This window comes from Parambassis ranga, chromosome 9 (genome assembly GCF_900634625.1).
Source record: "Parambassis ranga chromosome 9, fParRan2.1, whole genome shotgun sequence".
NCBI classification, from domain to species: Eukaryota; Metazoa; Chordata; class Actinopteri; family Ambassidae; genus Parambassis; species Parambassis ranga.
Window position 1 is genome coordinate 7,827,827 of NC_041030.1, and position 24,886 is coordinate 7,852,712.

Below are 24,886 nucleotides of genomic sequence, written 5' to 3' on the forward strand. Positions count from 1 at the left end.
GTACTGTAAAGCGTTTTTGAGACAAAGAATCAGGAGCTGAAGTGGGTCAAATGCTTGTTTCTAATGGCTCCCTGGCAAGAGCAGCATTATGTTTTAATGAGCTGCGGTCTCGAGGCAAACTGGCATCCTGCAGCCTGAAGGTCAAAGAGTTTATCCTATAAAGAGTGTCTGTAAAAAGTAAGTGGCTTTCTTTTGATGTCCAGACAATGTGATCATTATTTAGTGATGATTGTAGTCCAGATATCACCACACTGTTTGACTTGGTGATGACACTGAGTATTTTTGCTTACTTCCAGATCATGTACTTTGCAGGTAAAGCATGTTTGGTATGACTTCTTTCATTACATATAGCTCTCTTGGAAAATTATGCCATTTATTTGTTTCAACAGCTTCTTAATAATAAATTGTGGCGGTGAGTGTAGTATTTGTTTTGTTTGTTTGTGTTTGAAGTGATGGTTCATACAGTATTCATCTAACAATGAAAGTAAATTGTACTTGTGAAGAGTATAGAGTATACTTTGATACACTTTGGTATTGTTTACTTTTAAAAGAAAAAGCATGATTATTATAGCAACCCATGGCTATTTTAATGTACATTTTGAATTTGTGGTTATATATATATTTCTGAAACCATCATCTGATATAACCTCATAATTAAAATGAAACAAAATAAAACAGACATTAGAAATTATATTCTAATGTAAATTTATTAGGACTCAACATGAATTTATATGGTCATTATTTCAGTTATTCCTAAGGTCAGTATACCTAAAACACTGTTAATACCACTTTATCATCACATCGTCATCATGTAACTGAGCTGTGATCTTACACAAATTTATTATGTTACTGTAAAAACTGCACCAAAGCAAATATATGTGTCATTAAAAGTCAAGGTCTGGGGTTTTATGCACATGACCTTTATAACTAAAGGGTGATCAGATATTTATTACAAATAAAGAGACAGACAAACTGTGGAGTACTCAAACTATAGTACAGAGTTTATTGGGACTTGAAGGACACAGTGGATTTGGCTGTCACATGCACTCAGCACTTTGCTGTACATCACATTTAAGAAGGAAAATTCAGCTCTCTCCTCCTTCCCTTCACTTCCAACAAACGGCGTGAGTCCGTGTGGAGCATGACAGTCAGAAGAATAAACAAAGTGCTGATGTCTGTGTGGGCATTGTCTGGGAGATCATGCAAACAAGGAGGCACTTCAGTCTGATTCAGATTTTTTTTTTTCATATCAAGTACGCAGAAAAAAGAAAAACAGGCTTGTGTGAGAAAGGTAAGAACGATTTAAGTTACTGCATGAACCAGCTTTCAATACCTCAAATCCGGAAAATACCACATTCTTGAAACAAGCAGAAGAGACTACGCTCTTCCTCCTTTTTAATTGGCTGTGCTGCTGCTGAGAGAAGGCCACTTTTTTGTGTGGTGCTCGTGGGATCGTCTGGTGTCTTCCTCTCCCTCCTTTGCTCCCACATATATGGAGTGATTAAAGAAAATCCAGATACGATAAACCTTTAACAAAGCTGCTGATACCCTGTGTGTCTTCACTTACAGTTTATACACAAAACAAGAGGAAGACCCTTTAGATTAGTGAGGCATTTTGAAGAGCTTGTTGGGAAGAATGTTAAAAACAAAAAATCTGTACATGAGACCACAACGGCTATGCAGCAATATCTTCTTAAGGTGGAAAAAAGGCATAGGGAGAACAAGAACACTTTAGTTTTGGATGTAGAAAACAAGCGGCATGTGACAATATCAATACAACAATGTGCCTTAATGATTAGAGGTAAAACATTTTCATTTGGTAACAAAACAGCATGACATTATTTTAAATTGTGCAACTTGCAAGTCAGGCTGAGTGCATGTGTTCCTCTCCACTCCATTGGGGGACTGTGCAGAAAACTGAGCAAAAAAAAAAAAAACAACAAAAAAACAAAAGAAAACAAAAAGAACAGTTCCTGTACAGCATATTCGTTTTTCAAAATCCACATAATGTCAAATATAACGTGACAAACCAAGGGAGACGTCTGTGTGTATACAATGGTAACATCAGTGGAATGAGGTATGCAGAAGCGAAAAAGGGATACAGCTGTCCATACTTACACTTTGTCCATGCAATGAAAACACAACACGATTCTCACAATTCTGAGTGTGTCTATCTGATTGTGTATGTACTGTATGTATGTGTGCTTTAAGCAGTATGATATGTCTGCAGGCTCATATTTAGAGAAAAGTGTATAAAAGTGGATCGCACATTCTGATCCTCCTTGTGGTTCTAAACGACAGCTAAAAACCTTCAAAAACCAAGAAGTTAAACATGACAACAGTATCACAAAACTAACCTGTAATCTTTGGCCTGAGTGTACGCAAGGCAATGTACATTATGTGTTGAGGTTGTTGAGGTGATGTGTTCTGAATGTTTAGGAGTGATTTGAGGTATGGGAGGTGAAATACAGAGAAATAATAAGTTAAGAGTTGTGCAGATGATGACACTTGCAGGGTGGGGTTGGGGGGGTAAATAGATGGAGAGATGATGTTACGAGATACAGGCCAGAAAGTACAAGACTAAAAATGACTGAAAAAGAAATTCCTTTTTCTGGTAAAACAGAACAAAAAAAAAATTCACCAAGACCCCATCTTCTATTCCCTGTGGTGGTCTTTATTATACAGTGGATCCCCTGAATATTAGCTTGTTTTCTATCCTTTTTAGTTTACATCAATATCAGTGGCTCTGTTCTATAGTCCAACAATCCTGAGGGTAAGTAAGGTTTGTCTGAATGTTTCCAAACGTCTCTGCAACATTGACCATCCTACTAAAAATGCCCAGGGTCTTAGGGCCTGGTCACCACCCCCCTCCCTCCCCATGGGCTGACCATTCAGGCTTTTAGACAGGCTGTCTCTGGCTGCTGCTCAGGCCCCAGCTGTGCACCAACCAGCAGCAGGGTAGCCCTTCGGAGCTCCTTTCCTTTGTGTATGTATATATATATATATATTTGTGAGTGTGTGTGGTTGTGTGTAGTTCCCACATTGTCCCAGTGCCACTAGGGGGCAGAGTTGGACATGGAGTCCACAGAATTTACACTGGAAGACTGCACACGGCTGTTGGAAATAGACACCTCTGGGTGCTGCAGCAGAAGAAAGAGAATTGTGTGTGTGGGTTAGTTTGAATGAATATTTTTGAATTTGTAATTATGTGTCTGTACATTTACTCACATGTCTTCTGAAGATCCTGTCCAGCAGGCTGCGTCTGGGCGGCTCGGGCGGCTGGTTCCAGTCCAGATCTGGAGGTCTTGTCCCTTGAGTTCCAAACACATTCAAATCTCTGAAACACTCAGTTTCTATCATCTGAAAGAAAAGGAAAGGAAAGGGGAAATTTGTAGTGAGCTCTTCCAGCACTTCTACCAAACTGCACTGAGCATTTAAAAATGTCATATAAAGTGCGCACACTTACCTCATTCTGCCATGGGATGGAAACGCTGCCTGTAGCAAATTTGGAGTAGAAGTCATTGTCAGTTTGGTCCAAATTTACTCCCTTGACTGTGGAGAACTGCTCTATGTCCAAAACATCCTTACAGTACACTGCCCGAGGCTGGGAGAGGGCAATGACCATGAAACATGGGGTTGAAGAGAATAAAGAGAAACAGAAAGTTCATGGAATTTTATTTGCCATTTTTTCCTTGAGTGTTTTTCTGGGCCTCATGATTAAAACAGCAGTAAATGTAGGAATTATCACCATGTTTTAGCTGCGAGAACGCTTTAACATGCAGCATGTTCTGTGATATAAACTACTCACATCAGGCACAAAGGGAGGCTCCACTATTCCAGCCTCCATCCTCTTGAAGTTGATGTTTTTAAAGAACGAGTGGGCCTTGACGCCCGCTGCTCCATCCGCCTTGCAACCCAGCCTCTGCTTAGGGTCTTTGGTGAGCAGCTGGGCGAGTACAAGCAGAGATGAATCACTCAATTATTCATCGTTCATCTCTCTCTCTCTGCCTCTATACAAACATCTTTCCATGGAGCCTCACCATTCTACAGATAGCCTTGGTGTCCTCTGTAAACTTGTCGTTGTACTCCTCCTCTTCCTCCTGCACCCTCCTCTCTACCTCCTCCCGTTTCACTCGCTCCTTGCGGGCACGGAACGGAGATCGTCCTGCGGTCATCTCATAAATGAGGCAGCCAAGTCCCCACCAATCTGGACTCATGCCATACTTTTCATTGTTTATCACCTCCGGAGCTGAAGAGAAAAGGAAAATCAGGTTGTTGTGGGTTTGAAGTTTAACCTGCAAATTTACTTCTAGAATTATTGATTACAGTGTTTCTTACCCATGTAGCCTACAGTCCCCACCCTGCCTCTAATGAGCTCTCCTTCAGGCACTTTGATGGCCAGCCCCAGGTCAGAAACACGAATGTGTCCTGCAGAGTCATCATTGAAATTATTCTATGCAACCCTACAGATCATTATCACACATTAGTGCTGTTTAACAAATAAAATGCTGTGCAGTGCACTAAGCAGAAATCTGAGCAGGAGCAGCTTTAAACTCACCATTGTCATCTAATAGGATATTCTCTGGTTTCAGATCCCTACAAACAACGCAGCATGTCAGTGTGTTTAGAACCATTTACCAAGGTGAAGAACAGGAGTATCTATTCACACACAAACATGGCTCAAGAAAGCAGTGGTTAAGATTCTCTAAGAATGTAAATTACATGTCAAAACCCACCTATAGACAATAGATTCTCTGTGCAAATGCTCGAGGCCACAGCAGATTTGAGCAGCGTAAAACTGGACCCTGTCTTTCTCGAAGCCCGGCGTGCCCATGTTGTAGATGTGAAACTTCAGGTCTCCACCGTTCATGATGGTCAGCACCAGACACAGAGCATCTTTGGTCTCGTATGCATACGCCAAGCTCACCTGGACGAGGACAAGAACAGGTAAAAGGTTTAAAAGTGCATTCAGAGGAGACTCGGTGCTCCACAGACTCTTCATTTACATCTACTCACAACAAATCTACTGTTGACTTTCTCTAAAATCTGCTTCTCATTGAGAGCCATGGACTCTCCTTTCCTCTTCTTGATCCTCTTCTTTTCCAGCTTCTTACAGGCGTACATCTTCCCCGTCGCTCTGACCTGGCATGCACATACCTGAGAGGAAAAACAAAATGACATCTCATAGACTGTTTCATCACTTTGAGCAAATATCATCATCACGTCTTGTGACTCTTACCTCTCCAAACCCCCCCTTCCCCAGCACTCGGTACTGTCTGAACGTGTCTTTAGTGATTGGTTGCCTGACAGAACACAGACACAGCAAAATTATTAAATAGACATTCATGCAGTATTGATTAAGACAGAGATATTATCTGTGGAACTCAATATCATCCTGAGTCTGTTTCCTGTTGGGAGGGTGGGGCCCCATGGACACAATGTCACTTTTCAGACACAGATACAATAAAGGCTGCTCTGAAAGCCTGCTGCTCACTTCTAACTGATGAGCGCTTTGTATGCATCTCCTATCTACAGCAGTCAGAGTGTCATTCCTGTTTCATCTGCAGAACTTCAGATATGATGATATTTGAATTTTATTTTATTTTATTTATCTTGTTTCTTTCTGCTTGATAAAGGTGTTTTTTTGCTTGTGAGTCCACCTCACAATTAAACAGATACATAAATCTCTTAGTGACACATAAAAAAATACAACAGTTAAACAGTTAAAGCCACTTTAAAATAAGAAGGTGCCTCATGACCACAGATTAATTTTTCCTTTGTTAATGTGTCTGCTTAAGCATTTAAATATGATTTCAAAATGGATGCAAACAATCAACCAACCTCTCTAGCACCTTCCACTGCAGGAAGCGGTCAAAGTACATGCTGCTCTGGTAGTCCGCAAACGGCGCGCCGCTCAGGTAATCATGGACGGCCCTGATCCAAGACAACACACTGGGTCATTCAAAACACCTTTAATATTAATATTTAAGCTAACACTTCAATGTGAGGAAAACATTTTGATACTGTGCAGAGAAAAATCAGGTGAAGGGCCGGCAGACAGGTGAGAGCGAATGAATGCGCAACTCACTTGCGGCAGTTGCTGAAGATCTCCTTACATGGGCTGAGCTCCAGGTTCTCTCTGCACTGGTCTGCAAAAACCTCTGCTATGTCTACATGCTGAGGTGACTGCATTAACACATGTAAACACACACACAGTAACACGCACACAAATTACATCACTAATTATACACTACATCCAGATAAGGAAAACATTTGTTTTCATACACTCTGCACAAACACTGTTGTGCATTATGTCTATGTGTACAGTGAATTACAGCAGCCTGTGACCTTTTTTATTAAATCAGCATTATCGTCTGCTTAGACTGATTTTCCAACACTGTAAAAGACAGTTATAGTTACAATGGGGTAAAAAAGTGGATCAAAGAAACATACTTGTTTTGAGAGAAAGGTCTTGATTATCTGGTCCCCTCTGCTTTTCCTTTTTTCATCTGGTGTCACCTCGTAGTCTTCCTAAAAATTACAAAATCAAACCTTAAAGTCATCTGTATTGAAACATGTTGATCGTTAAACCATTATTATTGTACTAGACTGCATGATTACTGTGAAACCATTATTAAGTATATTAGACGTCAGGTTGCTTCACATCACAAACTGGTCCTACTACCTACTTAAGTGCCAAAATAAAATTACGTTTTACAGGGAAAGAATCAAAGCATTGCTTGATCATTTACTAAATTATTACTTCAAAGGGGAAACAATCATAATGACTTGCTGGAGTTATTTTCTATGAGGAACTGTGCAACCTTTTGACCTTTTATTAATGGCTTCTTTGACATTTGTAAATGCAGAATTGTCAACTTCCGAACTAAACTAAAAAGCATTAATACATGTTTCATTAAACAGATTCATTTATCACAAAACATAATCCTGGTGTTGTTGTAGAAGACCATTCATCTTCAAATAAACTCCTTTGCCAGTTATGTTAAGTCTGTTTTATTCAGAAAACTTTAATTCATCTATGAGCAGCTCCCTACAGAGACCCAGTTTTGATTAAAAGAAGGAAAACTTCTCCCTGAAAAAGTCGTTCATAATCATCCAACCAAAAGAAGTCAGCTGTTATAAATGACATGTTACTAAAAAGTATGTCCTCTTAAATTACACTGATGATGTTTTAGGAATCAGGCCAGACAGACTAAAACCGGATGCTTAACTTTTCCCCCTTTCTGCCTTCCAACTAGGAAAAAACTTCTTCGAATTCTCTCTGCCGTTAGTGAGGAAGAAAATTTGTTGTTTCATTTGAATGATGGAGCAGCTGCTGTTTAGTGGTGACAAGGCCACTTCACACACACAAACACACACAAACACACACACACACACACCTTTCACTCTCTGCATCTCTGTGTGTCGCTGTCACTCTCACATGAACATATGCTGTTCTTGGCTCCCTGGTTAAACATATGTGGTTGCTGACACAAAACGGTTCAGCCGTTATACTCTGGACTTACTGGACATCTTGTAGAGCACCCCCCCCCCCCCACACACACACACCCCCACGCCCCTCCTCGACAACAAATGAACATTTTATAGGCAGCGATTCTCAAAAAAAAAAAAAGAAAACAAGGGGGGAGAAGCAACATGGCGTCAGTGCTGCACGCTGGCCCGACTCTTTCTATTAGTGGGTTTTTTCCAGCATGGCCCTGTGTTGCTTGGCAACCACACAGTAAACACGGTGGGATTCCTTGAGGTCCTGGAGTGTCACAGTGTGTCACACCAGCGTCACCAGCTTTCCACTACAAAACACACATACACATTCACATACATATACAGTGCATACACACATAAGCCCAGAGCTTAAGGAAAAACGGGCTTTAAAAAGCCACGGCGTCATTGACACTTCAGAACAAAGCCAGAAGAAGTCCAGTGATTAATACATGCACACATAACATACTGTATAAGAGTGGAAACAAAACGTCTGACCAAGACAGTATGTTCATATATAAATGTTAATGAACATGTTCTTTATCAGAAGAATTACACACACATACGTTCTGTATCCATGACTTCAGAAGACATTACAAACTTAAACTAACCCTGCCTTGCCTGAATTTGAATTGTTTTATGGTGCTTTTTGTCAACATAACAGAGGAGACATTCTCAGAAAAAGCACGTCTGTGTAAACAGGCGTAGAGCCTACAACATAAGTAATACCTGGACCACACACACAGCTGTACTTTATTTGAAATTGCAGAGATGTATTTTATACCTGCTTATATAAACCTTACCCCATAGATAAAAAACAACTTAAACTGTAGTTTAATTTTGAGTATTACCGTGTGTGTCACCTGGTGTTTTCTGCTATCCTTTAAAGTTGACATAAACCTGCACTAAACCTAATTAAATTTAGCCTTTAGTCTTAACCTTCACACTGTGCTTGGAAGCATTGTGAAAAAGCCATAACTAACCACAAATGATGAAAAGTTTCATCATTTCAAATTCAAATTGGTCCTCATAAAGATAGTTGTACAAGCACACACACATGCAAACCCAGAGTAAATGAGCTGTCTGACTCCCACCCTTTGCCAGCAGGGGGTCAGCCAAAGGGGAAAGAAGACGCCCCTTTGGCCTTTTGGAAGCAGAGGGGATCCAACATACACAAACACACACACACACACACATATAATTCTCAACACACACCTTCTCATGATGTAAGAGGAACCACTGGAACCCCCAAGCACATTCCTTCCTCTCCTGCACAGACCGAAACACACACACATGCACACACTCCCTCTTCCTCCTAAACTATAGTTTAGAGTTCATTCTTTCTCACGGCTTACACACTCCCACTCAGGTGGAGAAAAGAACAACATGTCCAGTGTATCTCACTAATTACTGACGGGTTTTCTGAAAAGTACGGTGACTGGATTACATAATAAAAGCTCATAACGACACAGGATTCAGATGTTATTTAATCACTTGAAATACAAGCGCCTGCCTGGTTGTAATCACTCTCAGACCTGGTTTATTGTCAAGTGAGGTGTATAATGCTCATCGCAGAGAGTGGCCTCAGAGTTGGTCACATGGACTGCAGAATTAGCTCTAACATGTGTTTGGGATGAGTGCGTGTAAAGTGGCTTCCCCCTTGCAGAGGGTGATGGTCACTTTTAGAGCTGGGTGGTTAAAAAGGGGGCAGAGCAGGGTAGGGATGGGGGGTGTGTTGGGAAACAATGCTGTCCTTTCTGTGCTGTCACATGCCCACAAAGATATTCTGGGCATAGATAGATAAAGACTTAAATGTGTCATGTGGGAGGTATTTCGTCTAGACGCAGAGATAGGGAGAGATGAGGGCAGAGGGGCAACAAGCTGGTAGGATGGGGGAGATCTGGCTGGTTGAATAATCACTACTCAGTTTAATTGTCTCCTCTGGCTGCATGACCTAGCACCAGCGTATTTGCAGACTATGCTGTAATCAAAGTGAGTACACTGAAAAAGAGCACGGGTGTGTGTTTTCTAGGCCTAGATTCATCCACGAAAGAGTGCTGTTCTTCCCAAAACAAAGTCATGCCTGGGAACAGGCTGTGCATTACAGAATTAAGCATGTACAAAGGGCAGATTTACTACATGAAATCTGCAGTAATATTTTAAAGCAATTAATTTCATACAGCCTTTTCTGTTTGATGGGTTTTACATAGATCTTTTGGTGGGTTAAATACTTTGTTCACACATACTTTAGAGTTAAAAGGTAAAAATGTGTGTACCATTGCATCCAGTAGCTGGATACATCGCTGTAGTTTAGGTCTGGTCTCACAGTAAAGACGGAAGAGAAGCCGTCCAATAGGCTGTTTCTCACAGATGCTGAAATAGTCCCTTTCTGCATGAATAAGAGACACACATTATTAGCATACAGTTTTTTTCTGAAACACTAATAGAAACACACACTCTGTTCAGATGAACTCATACCTGTGCTGTTTCCCAGTTCGATGCACTGGCTTATGTGGGGAAAACGAAGTATCTCCTTCCATTTTTTGCTCCTTCCTTTCCGCTTTCCTCCCCCACCTGTGGTGACAGCGGAAAAACAAGAGGCGAAAATGTTAGAACAAAAGAACTTCATAAAGTTGTCAAAGTTTATTTTCATCAGTGAGGAGCAAATGAAAGCCTAATGGCTAAAAGAAGTGGGGAAAAAGTGGGGGCTGTGTGTGGGCTCTCCCCTGAATGAAATCATAGTCTCAGTGAGTATATATAATTCATAGATTACGTCTCACTTCCTCCGTAAATCTCTCCTCTCTCCACTGACTTTCGTCTTCACTCAGTAGCTTTTCTGAAAGTGGAACAGTGTTTAATATGTGTGTGTATGTGTGTGTTTGTGTCCACGCAGACAGAAAGCCTATTCTGACCCACTCAGTTCCCATCAGAACCCGGGACTTCACCAGACTGGATTCCACTGCACTGAATAATCAGGCATCAGCTCCCTGCAGCAACATAACATCACCATGACCAAAAATCAAAGGAAAAAAGGAAATTTACTGTGCTCTCATCCAGTAATCCATTTTATCTTTGCTTTTTATTTTTGACTGCCTCCATATTTCCCATGTAAATCACATTTAAAGCACCACTGCCCGTTCCATATAAGATTAAGCACATTTTATGTTGCTACTTTCCAGCTTGCTGTGCCCTGTGTTAGACTGGTCTCTGTTTCACTTTTTTCTTTATATGTTCGGACTGCTCTAATGAACTCACAGGGATTTCCTTCAACCACTCTGCGCAGTGGAAATTGGCTGCAAGCAGCTCGGCCAATGTGAGAGGCTTTGAGAGCATGAGACCAGGAGAAGCAATGACAAGCAGACATCTTTAAGTAATAACCCAGGAATGTGAGAGGCACAACGTCATGCTGGAGCCTCTGACTGAAAGCTTTAGCAGTCTTCCCATCAATTCAGCTGTTGCTGCCTCATCCCTTTCTCCAATGCTCTTTAAAACATGTACGTTAAACTACTATTTTATATCATTTGACACTTAAGCTTGAAGTGAAGTCTGAAAAAAGTGTGTGCTGAACCTGATTGATATTAGATTTTTTCTTAATTCAAATTTTGAATAACTATCCCAGCAAAACAGTGATTGACATGATTTACATGATGGCTGCAGGTACAGTGTTATAACAGGCTGCTTTTGCTTGTACTGAAAAACATGCCATGTATATTTTATGTAGTGAGTGAGAGTAACTTTGGGACTAAGAAAGGAAACACATGCAAAGGTGGAGGCTGGCACAATCCCCTTAGACCTCCATGATAAAATGGCTAAGCAGAAATAAACATGTTTAAGGACTGTCACTGGTTTCATTTCTAACTGTACAGGGGTGAATTTTTACATAACTCACTAGTTTAAAAACATTCACATACATTTCACATAAGTAAGGGCCTGATCACTCTCGGTGAGAAGTGAAGGCAGGACTCCACTTACTTGCCCGAGTTTGTCCCAGATTAGGCGGACTAAACACAGTTCACTCCACAAACAACAATTATATTTTGTAATATTTTCTGTAAAAAAGAAAAAATCATATTGCCTAATTTATATTCCATTTAACATCTGAGATGGATCAGTGTCCAACAGATTATTCCAGCTAATGGACAAGCCTCCTCTATACGTGACTCTGCAGCACAACTATTATTCTAGCGTATATGTTTTACTCATGAACCTTCATCATAGAAAAAGAGATAACAACAAAGGCAGCAACAAACAATAAAACAGGAACTACACTGAAGACAGCCAGCATTGAGGATAAAAAGTGGTAAATCTGTGGTAAATGTGATACCTTGTTAACTAATGAGGTATCACATTTACCACACAGAATTCATAGAATTTTTTTCAATGTGTGTATAACAAAAGAATGATAAATCCAGAGTAGACCTCTCAGTCCATCCCATACAAGGTTGATTCACAAAAACGTATGCTAAAGGCCCTTAGGAAACCTTATTCTAACATCAGGTTGGGTATTAAGATAAAGGACCCTACGTCACCAAAGCTCACATACACAGACTGGTATCACCACAGACAAACACAAAGCATGGATGTATTAATAACTCGAGTCAAAATATCCCCTAAGAGAATCATTAACTTCCAGCACCTGCTCCTCATCAACATTACTGTAGACCAAACAAGCTATAAACAGGCACACTTCCTTATTTAAGTACCAGTTGCTCTGTGAAAACAGTTAATATGGTAAATTATGTTCCCCCAACTTACACGTCAGCACGCTTCGCTGTGTGGTCTAATATATTAATCTCTTTTAATAAAAACATAATGCCTGCCAAAAAGCACAACAGCGCAGTGAGTGGAGAAGGTCATTCCCCATGGGGGGGCTGGGGGAGAGGGGGGGCATCAAGCTAACAATGAATGCACTTGTGCTACTGTAAGGCGTTTGTGGATAAAAGTGTCCACCAAATGGCATAGATTTCCTGAGAAGGGTCAACACCATGTCAAATAATTGTACCAAACATCGCTGCTCCACCCAGGCATTCAACTTCCACACAATGCTGAGACAATCGCAAATAATGTAGTTCCTCCTTTTTCTTTCTGTGTCCTGTTTTCTTTTCTTCTCACTGCTCTCCAAACCTATTAATTTTTCATTTTCTCTCTCCATCCTCAACTCCCCCTTCCTGCTTTTTGTAACTCATCTCTTCCGCCATCACCTTCCAATGTGTCCTGTAATTCAGAGTTTGTCTCATTGTTTTCTTATCACACTGGTGCTGGAGATTATCTGTCATCATAACCTCTCCATCATGGTGACTGACCTCATTTGCCTCTTCGTGTTAATTAGCCTTTGTTTTAAGGTTCAGGCAGTTTAGAGCTCCACAGGAATACAATAAGATATTACTATATATCACTTGCTTTCTGGCTTTTTGACTATAAAAAGAAGTCTATGCATGGGCCCTGCCATGTCCTTATCACCTTCATCATCCTACACTGCTGTAGATAATCAGACATTGCACAGTCACTGAAGATACTGTTCAATTAAGGCCACTCTTTATGCCAAATATGGCACATTTATCCTGCTTGTAAAAAACTGCTTGTAGGGATATACTAAAGTCGGTGAGGTCGATTTGTGACACAGCCAACCACTCCCACAGACACACAAATATCAAATATTATACAGAAATTATTCATCTATAAGCTTTTGTATGTAGACATTAACCGTTTCCTGTTGGATCTCAGCCTATTAAATTTGTTGTTGTGACCAATAATTTTCAGATTGTGTGTTACTGTTGTGTATCTCCTTGATAAAGAGGAAATATTCTGGCAGGATACAGCAAACAAAGTCTTAGGAGAAGTTTACAAAAGGATTATCTATACCAGCATAAAAGGAAGCACTGCGATGTTAAAATCATGGCATGGTGAGATGGGTAAAAACTTCCTCTCTCATGCTTTGTTTTATATGCAGATCAGTAACTCTGGGTTCCTGTTTAACAAAACCCAGCTCTTAAAAACATGAATATGCTCGTAAATGTTGTGCATAAAGCGCCTTGTCCTCAGTTTATTTCTTTCTCTGTCACACAGTTCTCACTCTCGCATGGTCTGTCACTTACACATGAGCTGAAATATGCACTGTACGGTGGATTCGCTGCACACAGGAACTTGTCAGTCTAATTTGTTCCATGCGGGCAGTGCGGTTGCCGCCCTTTATTTATGTTTCTGCTTAGCATCTCTGACATCACCAAGGCATGTCAAGTGAAGCAAAAATAAGGTCAGCTAGGGAACGACATCCATCTGGCACAACACCAGGGGGTTACCGGCATCCCAAACATCTGTGTGTGTTTGTACACGCACAGTATTTCTACTGTGACCTCTCTCTAGTAATGTCCTCATGCTCAATTTAACCAAGTCAGGCAGTCCTTCAGGCCCCATCCATCCACACATTCAGAAACGTCCCCGCTTAACTGTGAGGTTATATTCATAAAGTGTTGACACACGAAAGGATCCGAGCCATTAACCACTCACTGCAGTAGCTCACACACACAGAAACACACACACATGCAGCCTCACCTCTTTTTACACTATCACTCCAGACATGATGTTAGATCTGTTGGGGACAACTAGTCAAAACCACATCCTCACACTCACGCTGTGCATCTGGCATACATATAATATCTGCAACAATGTGATGTGAGAGCTCGAGCACAGGCGCAGAGGAGTGCTGTGACTGTGCACTATTCTCTACAGCTACACTGTGTGAACAGGGAGAGAGATGTTGGTTGATTTCTGTGACTCTTCACACTCATCTCCTGCCTGCACTGTCCTTCCCTGTTCACAAACAACTGATTATCCCTTTCTGATTATCCAACTCTCGCCTATTCTCACATCACCTCCTTTGTCTGGTCTGTTAAATGTCGGCCTCACGGTTGAGTCATTCTGTGGTGGTCAGCGAGGTACCAACACAGCCAGACCAACCAGCACCACATTCTGATACAAATGCCTTTGTTCTCAGTCTCCCACAATGTCCAACTGTTCGATATTTTGAAATTATTGAGAGAGCGTGAGAGCAGCAGGTAAAGGCTGGTGTTCTTCTGTATGCAAAACATGAGTGGTAAACACACAAGATGATGATCAAGAAAAAAACACGGGTTTGCATTGGCACCAAAAAAAATCTTCTTCCTGCTTCTCGGGACTGTGCAGATGACATTTAGCAGAGTCTAGTTTTGACTTTATCACAAAAAACATGTTGATAACAGAGTACTAAATGGCCATCTGTTGCAAAATCAGCAAAAAATAAATCACACCTTTTCATATTGCGCATTTTGTGGGCTGTGCAGCATGTTAGGTGTGAATGTTGCACGGCTGTTTGCAGTATGAACTGGGATGTAGAGGTAAACAAACATGGGAGATACAATACTGTATTGGATAATCCAGCAGATTAGCTTTATTTTGAGGTCTCATTTAGTATTTGTTTTATCTGTGAAAAACTGGTCTGTCCTCACACACTGTGTGTGTGTGGTCTGTGTGCCACAGGAAGCAGGGGGAAACACTGCCCAGACCTGAGCAGAAGGGGAAGACTATAGCAGGAAGAAGCTCTTTGTTGGCCTGTTCCACCATGATGTCATGTCGGTCCTTCTGTCCGGCCTTCTTTTTACCATTCTCAACTCGCCACACAGTCCACGTATCCCACATTACTGCAATAATAACGGGATGATCCGGCTGTAACATCTGCTAATGCGCTCAGAGCAAACATCTGTGACGTACACCTTTCGTACCTGGCAGGACTCGACTATTCTTTTCGCTGCTGCGTGTATGAGGGGATCACATGTTAAGCCACTTGATAAGGGGTCATAAACTCAAAGTCAGTCATAGACAATGAAATGAGAGATCTTATCAGCAGTATTGATGTTAGCATACAGCTGCATCCAACAGCTAAGTGTGCTGTGTTGACAATAACAAGCGAATCTTACTTGACCTTAACAGTGCAGCTGTATTCAGCATGAAATTGATTGATGTAGACATAAAATCAGTGTGTGGCATGTTGCCTTCAGCTACATTTGCACAGAGCTTCAAGAAAAAAAAACACACACACACACAACTGTGACTATTTTTCTTTCTTTATGTCCTTGTAAACATTGCTGCTAAAAATAGCTACAAGCCCAAGGGCAGCGGCAATGTGTTAATACAAAGTGAGGTGCTCAAACCGGTCCATGACCTTAGAGCTGGCGAGCTGTGACAGTTGTCGCTGGAGTAACTGTGTGTGTATGTGTGTTCACAAGTGAACAACCATGTGCAGGAAGACACCCAGTGTGCATGCAAAGGCAGAAATCTCACAAAAGCAGCAGAAGGCAGGGTACATTTCCTGTCTGGGAACAGTCAGGTGCCACAAGTTTCCTGTTCTATAAATAAATAAAATTTGGAATGTGAGGGGGGAAAAACCATTAAATAGACTGAAATTATATAACCCCACTGGGCTGTCCGATCAAAGGACCACACACACAGCGCAGGGCATGCTGGGTAATACGTGCTGTTTGCTCATCCATAAAGATTCAGGAGGACAGAGCATAGTCCACATGAAGCTTGCAGTACAGGGAAGCTACTACGCTCTGATGAGGTGTTCTGGTGTTTGTTCACCTTCCTAAATGTTTTGATAGCCTGAGCATTATGACAAGGTAATCCCTACTTTCCATGAAGGATGATTTTTATTTCATCTAGAGTGAAATGTTACATCACAAGTGAGCAAACATCGAGGAAAGTGCTCACAATGAAAACAAGTGAACTGACTTATCAAAGTGATGAAACACATGGGTGTGCTCTCTCTCTCTCTCTCTCTCTCTCTCTCTCTCTCTCTCTCACACACACACACATAAAACACCTCCCGGAAGTAAGGTTAAAATAGTTATGTTGCCCTTCTTCAGCTCCCCCCTCTATTTGTTCTCCACTTCCTATTCATCCTCATACACACACACGTTCTTCATGAAGATGTTTGTTCCACGTCTTTCTCCTATATTGACATTCCACGTTCTATTGTGTGTGCTCTGGCAACATCCCTCAAAAAACTTACACTGGAGTGACTTTTTGTGGCCTCAACTGCTTTCTTTTCTTGGGCAACTTGGCCTTACTCTGTAGCTATTTTTGTGTGTCTTTTCTTACTATTGTTAAAAACTCAAAGCAAGCCTTGAGGAGGAATAGGTGCTATTTGAGATTTACGATATTAGACATCATAAACTGGCCTATTTCCTCTCAGAATGCACTGTGAAGTATCCCCAGGTCATAGTTCCCCTTAATAACCCATAGTGGTCTACATGCATGGGACTAGATAAACACAGACGTGACTATTTGCATTTCTCTAAAATGAAAAAGATCCCTTTCTAGTTTTTATTAAGAATAAAGTATTTCTATTCTATTCTAAAACTGAACTGACATAATAATAAAAAGCTGCTAAGGCTTCATTTAGAGCAACCTATGTTTAACCTTTAGGATGTTTGCATGTATGCAAAATAAAAATGTGCAAAGTCTGGCTCCTCATAAAGCAGGAAACAATGGACGAGGTTCAAAACTTACAATATTGATTATTTGATTAATGGCCATCAAATATTCATTGGCTGTTCCATTACAGAGATATAGCAGCAGAGACGGGTCCAGGAAGTACACTGAGACAAACATTGAAATGCTGCATAAGTAATCACCTGTATGTCTGACAATGGAGGAAAATATATTATCTGCCTGGCTGCTCTGTGCATTCCTGGAGTACTTTAGTGACAAGCTGTTAAAATTCCCATTTTTTCCTGCATCCACTTTCCTCTTAGCCTTTCCTCTACTTGTACTTCAGTAAATTATCTCCTATATTTCCCAGAATTCCACTCGACAAGCCCTGGAGAACAGGCGTGAACTTGTTGCATCCAGCTGAGTTACGTATACTGTATGTGTGGGTAGAAGCAGCAATAACAATAGAGATAGTAGGAGCCAGAGAGCTGAATTTTTCCACTCAAGAAAAAAATGAGTCACACTCCTACTCAAAACACAGCGAGCCTTGTGGCGTGTTGTCGATGGAGAAATGGGTCTTTCGGCTTCTTCTCTGCTTTATATCTCCGTGTATAACTGCTGGAAGAGGATGAAGAGCCAAGGAACACCCTATGGTTTTAAATAATGCGGGATTAAATAATTTAAGGCATTCGATGGCCTCAATTGTCTTTTAATTTCATCTAAAGCAATGATGAAAAAATATACATGAAATAACAGTGACTTTGTACTGCATAAGATCAAGCCAAAAATTAGCAGAGTTGATAGTTAACAAGCATATCTTCACAGTAGCCTAATTTGGTGGCACGTAAGCATATATTAAAAAAGAATAACAAAAACAATACTCTTTCCATTTTACTTCAATAAAAATAAAACATGCCTTAAATTGAAGCACGCTGTAGATGTTTTAAGGATGCAAACTGTGGGTCTGTGTGGTGATTTGCAGGCACAGTTTAGCTGTCTTGTAGGTAAGATGTTGCCTTTTTGCACTAAACATTTTTAACAAAATTTGAAATGACAGGCTACTTCCCCTCTAGTGTATTTTACTCTTCCTTCCATTAGGGCTCTCTACCCAATAAAAGTTGACATCATTATTCCATGGCTCCATCCTTTCAGAGGGGTCCTGTGGGAGGAGCACTCCAGGCAAGGAGTGTTTTGTTTGCGTGGAAGCAGGAGAGAAAGTTTGTGTATGTGTGTGACAACAGAGACAAAGAGTCTACTGTATATTATTCATACTCAGATTACCATTAGCTGGCAGGTGGAGGATCAGACGGGACAACAAGGATCAGCTCTGTGTGTGGTGTGAACAGGTTATTCAGCTCATTTTACTAGAGTTCTGCTAGTTGTAATGACAGCACACACACAGCTTGCTAAGACTTGCTGCAGCATCACATGATGAAGCAGCATGTTCTCAGCACACACACATCACTTGGACAGACACATACCTCATGCCTGTTACCTTCTTAGAGTGACTAATGGTTCAGTCTGTGATGTTTGTAATAACTTCTTGAGAGTGCAATGGGGCAAAAAACATATGTCTGACAGAAATTAATCTGGGACCTTTTGCGCTTTGGAATCTCTGCTTTGTGGTTTTGCACACAAAGGAGACCTAAAAGTCATATAATCCTCACCAAATGTGATCAACAAACAAAAAATATCGATACTAGCTTCTTGCAGAGCAGATTAAGTAATGCCCTGTGTGTGAAGCACAGCAGTATCTGAGTTAATTTTCTTCTGGACATTCCTCAGGCCTGACATCTCTGAGGGAGGTTAGCTCAGCCTAAAAAGGGGGCCAAGAACACAGCAATAGTTTGCTGTTTGCCCTCTTTGTGTTGGGGAACTATCACCAACTTCTTGAAATTCTTTATATAGGTTAAACATGTTGGTCATCCAGGTGCTCTTGGGGGGTGTTAGCACTGCAATGTATCAGTGCTTGCATTCTGGCTTGTGTCATCTGACTTAAATCTGAAATGTTTTCCAAGGGCGCTCCTGTTACGCAGGCTCTGGACTAAAGTGAAGTGAATGACATGACATGAGAATGAGATGGGTGACCACAAGTAAACAGTGAGTGTGTGACTGAGAGAAGTCAGGTTTGTTCTCAGGGAAAAAAACCTTTACTGTCATATGTCCAGTGCAGTGAGGAACGCTCTGATCTGTACATTGGAGAAACTAAACAACCACTCCACAGAAGAATGGCTCAGCACAGGAGGGCCACCTCCACAGGACAAGACTCAGACTCAGCCACATCAAAGAGAAACTCTTTTGAGGACAATAATGGCCACAATTTAGACAGAGAGGACAGATGGTTTGAAAGGAGTCAAGGAAGCATCTAGTATGCTAAGCTGGAAAAACCTTCCCTTAACAGAGGTGATGGACTCAGACATCAACTTCAACCCACTTCATTCACTGCAAATATTATTAGTTTTAATAAACTGGCTTTACCGTATAAACACAGAAGCTCTAGCAGTTCTTACTAGATTTTTTTGCTTATGTAACAACAACATCCAAAAAAAACACGACAGCGAGATTGAGAGAGCCCACAGGCAGCAGTGGAGTGGAATTGAGTCCAGTCGCCCAAACTAAATACCCGCGCTCTGTTACCGCAATTCAAGAAAGGCATCTGGATGCAGCAATGCAGTTTTACCCCCTTACTTTCATTCACTTCGACAGCTGATGACGTTCGCTCGCCTGGCTTGGAATCTACGACTGCTGCCAGCAAGAGTTGTGAATGGGAAGGCAGGCAGAAAGAGCCGCACACACAGACACACAATAGGCTCAGGGTCTACTGCACTGATGTTGCTCGCGTCACAGTGGCTAAGGTTAGGTTACATTTAAACAAAGGAATTCACCCCCACACCCCTCATCTGCTAACACACATATAAATCTGTAGCATACCCTGGTTTTAAAACCTGCTCACTCACTGCATGTCAGCTATAAAGAGCCAAACCTCACTGAAACAAAGGGCCATGTCAGGCCTGAGTACCTCCATCTGCCATGACCCCCCAATTTCCTCAGCTGACAAAAAATCAGCACATCAGCATTTTCTGCTGCTCTGATATGGTGAACAGCTCTGTAGCCGTCAGATGATCCTCCGATGACCATGTCAGAGATCGAGGTGTATCATTTCACCGCATACACATCATCCACAAAGTATCTTCCGCAGAGACCGGAGAGCAGCTCCACAGGAAGATGGAGCTCGGATGGCAGTAGCCCACTCAGTTTGTTATGTAACAATCAATTTGATTAAATAGCTTATGGGCTGCATCTAACTGATAGAGAATAATACCATTTCACTTTATGTAAGACAGTGGTCACTTAATGAGATGGTTCAGTAAGATCAGAGCTGCTTCTTTCTCCTATGGAAATCATAAAATACTTACCCTCTATGTGATTAACACAGGAGAGCATATTGATCCTAAATCCTCTTTGTTTTAAAAGTTTCACGAAGTTGCAGCTGGTTTTAATCCCAAACTAATCTCTAGATTCTCATAACCAGTGACAAACATTCACAGGATCTTGGCAGTAAAACCCAAACCAGCACTGTCAGAACAGTCATCGCTGACACAGAAGAGCCAAAGAGCAATGCCAGGTTGGCACAGGGCCTGTTTTGCCGCTCTTGGCCTGGGGATATCAATAGCTTTTTATTCCTGCGCTTTGCAGCCACTCACACTGTTTTACTGAATCGGGAGGTGTGAGGACGCTGACATAAACAAGCCAAAGATTGCAGTGTAAACTGGGCCTTCCTGTTGTGCGTGGCTGGGAGCATTTGAACAGAGGATGCTTGCCTCTCAGTTCTGCTCTGGCTCGAGATGCACTCTCATAAACAAACAGGAATAAACACTCTTTATTTGCTCCGTTCGCATTCTCTCACTGATGGTAGTATGTGACCTAAAATGAGCTTCTGTGTATACAGCACTCTGCCCCACAAGAGTGAGAAGCTGAGGAGTTACCACCATCACACACACGGGTCTGCTCAGTCTTTGGCACTGGGCCCCGTAATACAAAACCTCTAATGATTCAGACCGTTAGAGGATACAACCAATAACACACTCACAACAACCTGTGACAAGCTTCAGTGTGTACAATGCAACAAATCTTAACACTGCTGTTGAATCAGTCTCACATGGCTGCATTTAGAGGGGCATTGATCAAGCTGCTGAGAAAGTCGTGCTTCAGCTATTAACTCAAAGACCTATCTCATCCAGTAATTGTAAGAGGCTTTTTCTCTCCCACACACAGTCAGGGCAGGGGCTGGATGAGCACCAATGGAGCAGCTGGGACAAGCAAGATCTGTCATAGGTCATTAACTGCTCTTATTAATTCATGAAGCTTGATTCACCCAGCCCAGGCAAGCTCTGCTTCCATAAAACAAAAGTCCAGTCTGACCCACAGGCAAGCACATTCTTCAGAGGGGTCTTGACAGCATATCAGCTTCCTGGTTCATTTCAGTACTCCATTAATGGCAATGAAACACTTGGTGCTCTTTCTGCAGACTTGCCCATTTTTTAAAAAAGCATGTGATCATTACATGGTAGGAACTACCAGCAGACCAAAGTCTTTCCTGCATCAACCCACAACTGAAGAGACTGTAACACATGAAACCAAGTGCCCTGCCTGCAACCAAACGTCTGCATGCAGTTGTGAGTCTGAACTGTGAATTGCCATAAAACTCTGTCCCTTTTCAGTTCTAGAATATCGCTAGTGATAACAGTAGTACTGCAATGTCAAATAAGTATTCTATACTAATACTAAGATGGACAGGATGAAGGTAGAAGCTGGGTGAACAGTTTTGTACTGGTTTTGCATGTACTGTTAAAACGTATTTCACTCTACATTTTGCTTTGCACTGCACACAGTGTTGGTTAGAAATCACAGTGTGTCCGAAGCACACCAGCATACTGTAGCCCACAATCTCCTGTGCTGCAGAACCTACGTCACAAAATTGAGTTATTGAGACATTTAAGATGAGACGATGTTACTGCGTCTGTGGTGAACGAGTGCTGTTTTGTCGTATTTCTGAAATAAGAAATGTAGTGCCAACTGCTTTATCGCCAAACATTCAAATTTGGTGCTACAAACTGTGATGGAGCAATGTTATGATGATAGTAGTGCATCCCAACTGATACATCCTGAATGCATACTTAACTCATAAGTAGACGGAAGGCAGCCACAGTACCTACAATCTAAAACTTTCAGCAGCCGTGCATCTTTTTTCTGTCTTATATCCAGTTGCCAAACCAGAATTATGTTGTATGATCAGAACCTACTAAAGTGAAAATGGAAAGACATGAAAATGATTTAATTACATAATTCATCATATCATTACTTTAAACTAATAGTATAGTGAGAGGGAAGTCTGGGTGTCTGCTTAGACTGCTGCCCCAGCAACCGACCCCAGATAAGCGATTCGAAGGTGAATGGATGGATGATTTTATTTTTAAATATCAGCAACAATATATTTTGTGACACTGTGTTACATAGCACTGTAAGAAAGCAGAATGTCTGGTCTTTTTTTAACCCTTGGGTTTCCACATCTGTTTTAGGAAGCTAAAGAAGGCTTTACTGATGCTCCACTGGGACCTGAGAGCATTACGGAAAAAATGTATTCCATTTGAGTTACTGGACATTACTAAAGGTAAAGACAGCTATTGTTGTCATAATACAATAACAAAACTGATGGTTGTCTTTATGACATCATGAGGCCATATTTTGTGATTGAATGATGCAGGCCTGTGCATCAAAAAAATATGAAAATTCTAGGAAATATCCAAATAACTTTCTGAATGATTCCAACTCTTGGGGAAAAAAACAATTGTGGAGTCACACTGCGTGACGTTTAGTTTCAGGGCCTTCCCGGTGCCCTCACTTCGACCCAGTGCTCCTCAAAAAGGAGCTAAATGACTACATGCCTCATATTTTAGACTATATGCACACACTGACTGTGGCCTTCTCGGACTGTTTCTACAATGATAACCAGAGTCTCCCTCACTCTGCAGGCCCCTCTCACAGATTTCAACACCAGTCACGTCATCAGATCACCGTTCAAATACCAGCCAGCCTACACTCATTTATTCCCTTTCTAGAAAGGAGTTATTCCCTGCCTCAGTGTGTGCTTCAGCATGCATAATGTTGCGAAAGAGCGCTTTCATTTGCACAGACAGCGAAAGCGGATGTGGGAGGCAGACCGCCCCCCACCCCTCCTCCTCCGCCTCCTCCTCCTTTACATATGTGGGAAAACGCATACGATCTGTCAAAATCAATGAGGGTCAAAATAATCTAATGAATATGAGACTGATTATTGGTCATGATCGATGTCAGTACTCAGGGCTGTCGCGGTGGTGTGGTGATGCTGTCTGTAACGTATTGCATAAGACTCTTGTTCCCCCCTGTTGCATCTGTAGGATTTACCTGCTGTAATGAGCCGTACAGTCTACCGTCATCAGAACGATTATTCCCACCTTTTCTGCATACTGAGCGCTGATGTGACACAGACAGGCCTGCTCACTTCAGTCACCCATAGATCCTTTATGTGTCAACTTACCCTCTCTTGCTTTTAGCAGTACAGTGTTGGCTACTATGTTCTCCAGCTCCATCAAAAAATATCCTAAATGCAGAGGTTTTCGGTACTCAAGAGTCTGCAGCGAAAAGAGTGTCCTTCAGCTTGTACGGTGTGTTTATATTCTTCACTCCTCGTCGGTATCCGAGCAAATTTCACTCATATCAAAGTCGTAAAGGATAAAACAGGATGTCATAGATTTGCTTGCAGTGTAAGCTGGGCATGGTTCTTGTTGTGGGCTGGAAGTGCGGCGCTGCATTTCTACTCCAATCCCCCCAAAACCATTCCATGCGTAATTTGGATGCGAAATCTCTCCGACGCAGACAGGAATCAATTTGGAGGCTCCGATAGTGGACAAACCGGGTTCTTTGAGCGGGTCCTTCACTACAGTACACCAGGATACCAGCGGCTTTACCTTACAACAGCAGGGGTTGGCTGAGTGCACCAGAGAGGACATCAGCGCGCCCCCCTCCTCCTACCCAGTTGGTGCGTAATCAAAATAGGCTGGGCCTCTCTGTCAAAGCTGCGTCAAGTCACACGCTCAAACTCCACCAGAAGTCAACCCAACTTGTCATCAAAATAAAAGCATGTCACCAACCACAACTTAACAGTGGCGTGTGGTTCATTATACTGCAGACAGCATCCATGTAGATGGATTCACCACATTATTAAAATGCTTAGACAAAATATTCTCATTGTTCCTGTGTATCCTGGATTTCCATATCAATGATGTAGCCACGTTCTCCCTGCACAGCTGTTTCGTCTTGTTGCCCAATTAGAATTCAATTCAGGCTGTGTGGACACTTCACCTGTCTCTACAGCTGTGACACAAATCAGGGTGAAATTAGCAACTCTAATGCCACAGTGCTGAATATGGAAAGAAGGAGAGGAATGAGTTCGCCCTCTGGTGGCCTCATTTCTTAATCCAGTATTCACTTGTGAAGCAGGGTCGTGCATAAAAGTTATATGAAATTTTAGGATATATATTACAGGCCACGTGCATCTTTCCACCTGATGCTACAACATGCTTCCAATAGGGACATTATGTTGACTTTTATGCAATTAATTGATTATCCCGATAGAATGTCCACATGGCTACTAAAACCATCCGACAACACGATTTTAACAAAAAACAGGTCAGTTTTACTTTAGAGGCTTCTTTTTCTTATGATTTTCGGTGTGAATTCCTCACAAACCTTTAAGTTACTCATACCGCCCTAAGTTTTTGGTTTTATTTTGAAGGTTGACCGGAAATCATGCTTGGGTACCTCTCTTGGGAACCTGTTTTTTCATGCAAACTGCTGTACAGGGTTCAGATAGGGAAAA

At 41.6% G+C, this 24,886-nt stretch overlaps 1 protein-coding gene across 1 annotated transcript; it reads right to left on the minus strand.

Moving 5' to 3' along the window:
• Nucleotides 1-1,203: 1,203 nt before the first annotated feature.
• On the minus strand, nucleotides 1,204-24,009 carry grk5l (G protein-coupled receptor kinase 5 like). Its single transcript, XM_028414306.1, has 16 exons — nucleotides 23,546-24,009; nucleotides 9,979-10,074; nucleotides 9,777-9,889; nucleotides 6,454-6,531; nucleotides 6,089-6,186; nucleotides 5,842-5,934; nucleotides 5,240-5,303; nucleotides 5,017-5,157; nucleotides 4,737-4,927; nucleotides 4,559-4,596; nucleotides 4,339-4,428; nucleotides 4,041-4,249; nucleotides 3,809-3,946; nucleotides 3,467-3,604; nucleotides 3,229-3,360; nucleotides 1,204-3,140 (listed from the first exon to the last, which is right to left on the minus strand). The coding sequence occupies exons 1-16, from the start codon at nucleotides 23,595-23,597 to the stop codon at nucleotides 3,057-3,059; spliced, it is 1,755 nt and encodes a 584-aa protein (XP_028270107.1). The 5' UTR covers nucleotides 23,598-24,009; the 3' UTR covers nucleotides 1,204-3,056.
• Between the last annotated feature and the right edge of the window lie 877 nt (nucleotides 24,010-24,886).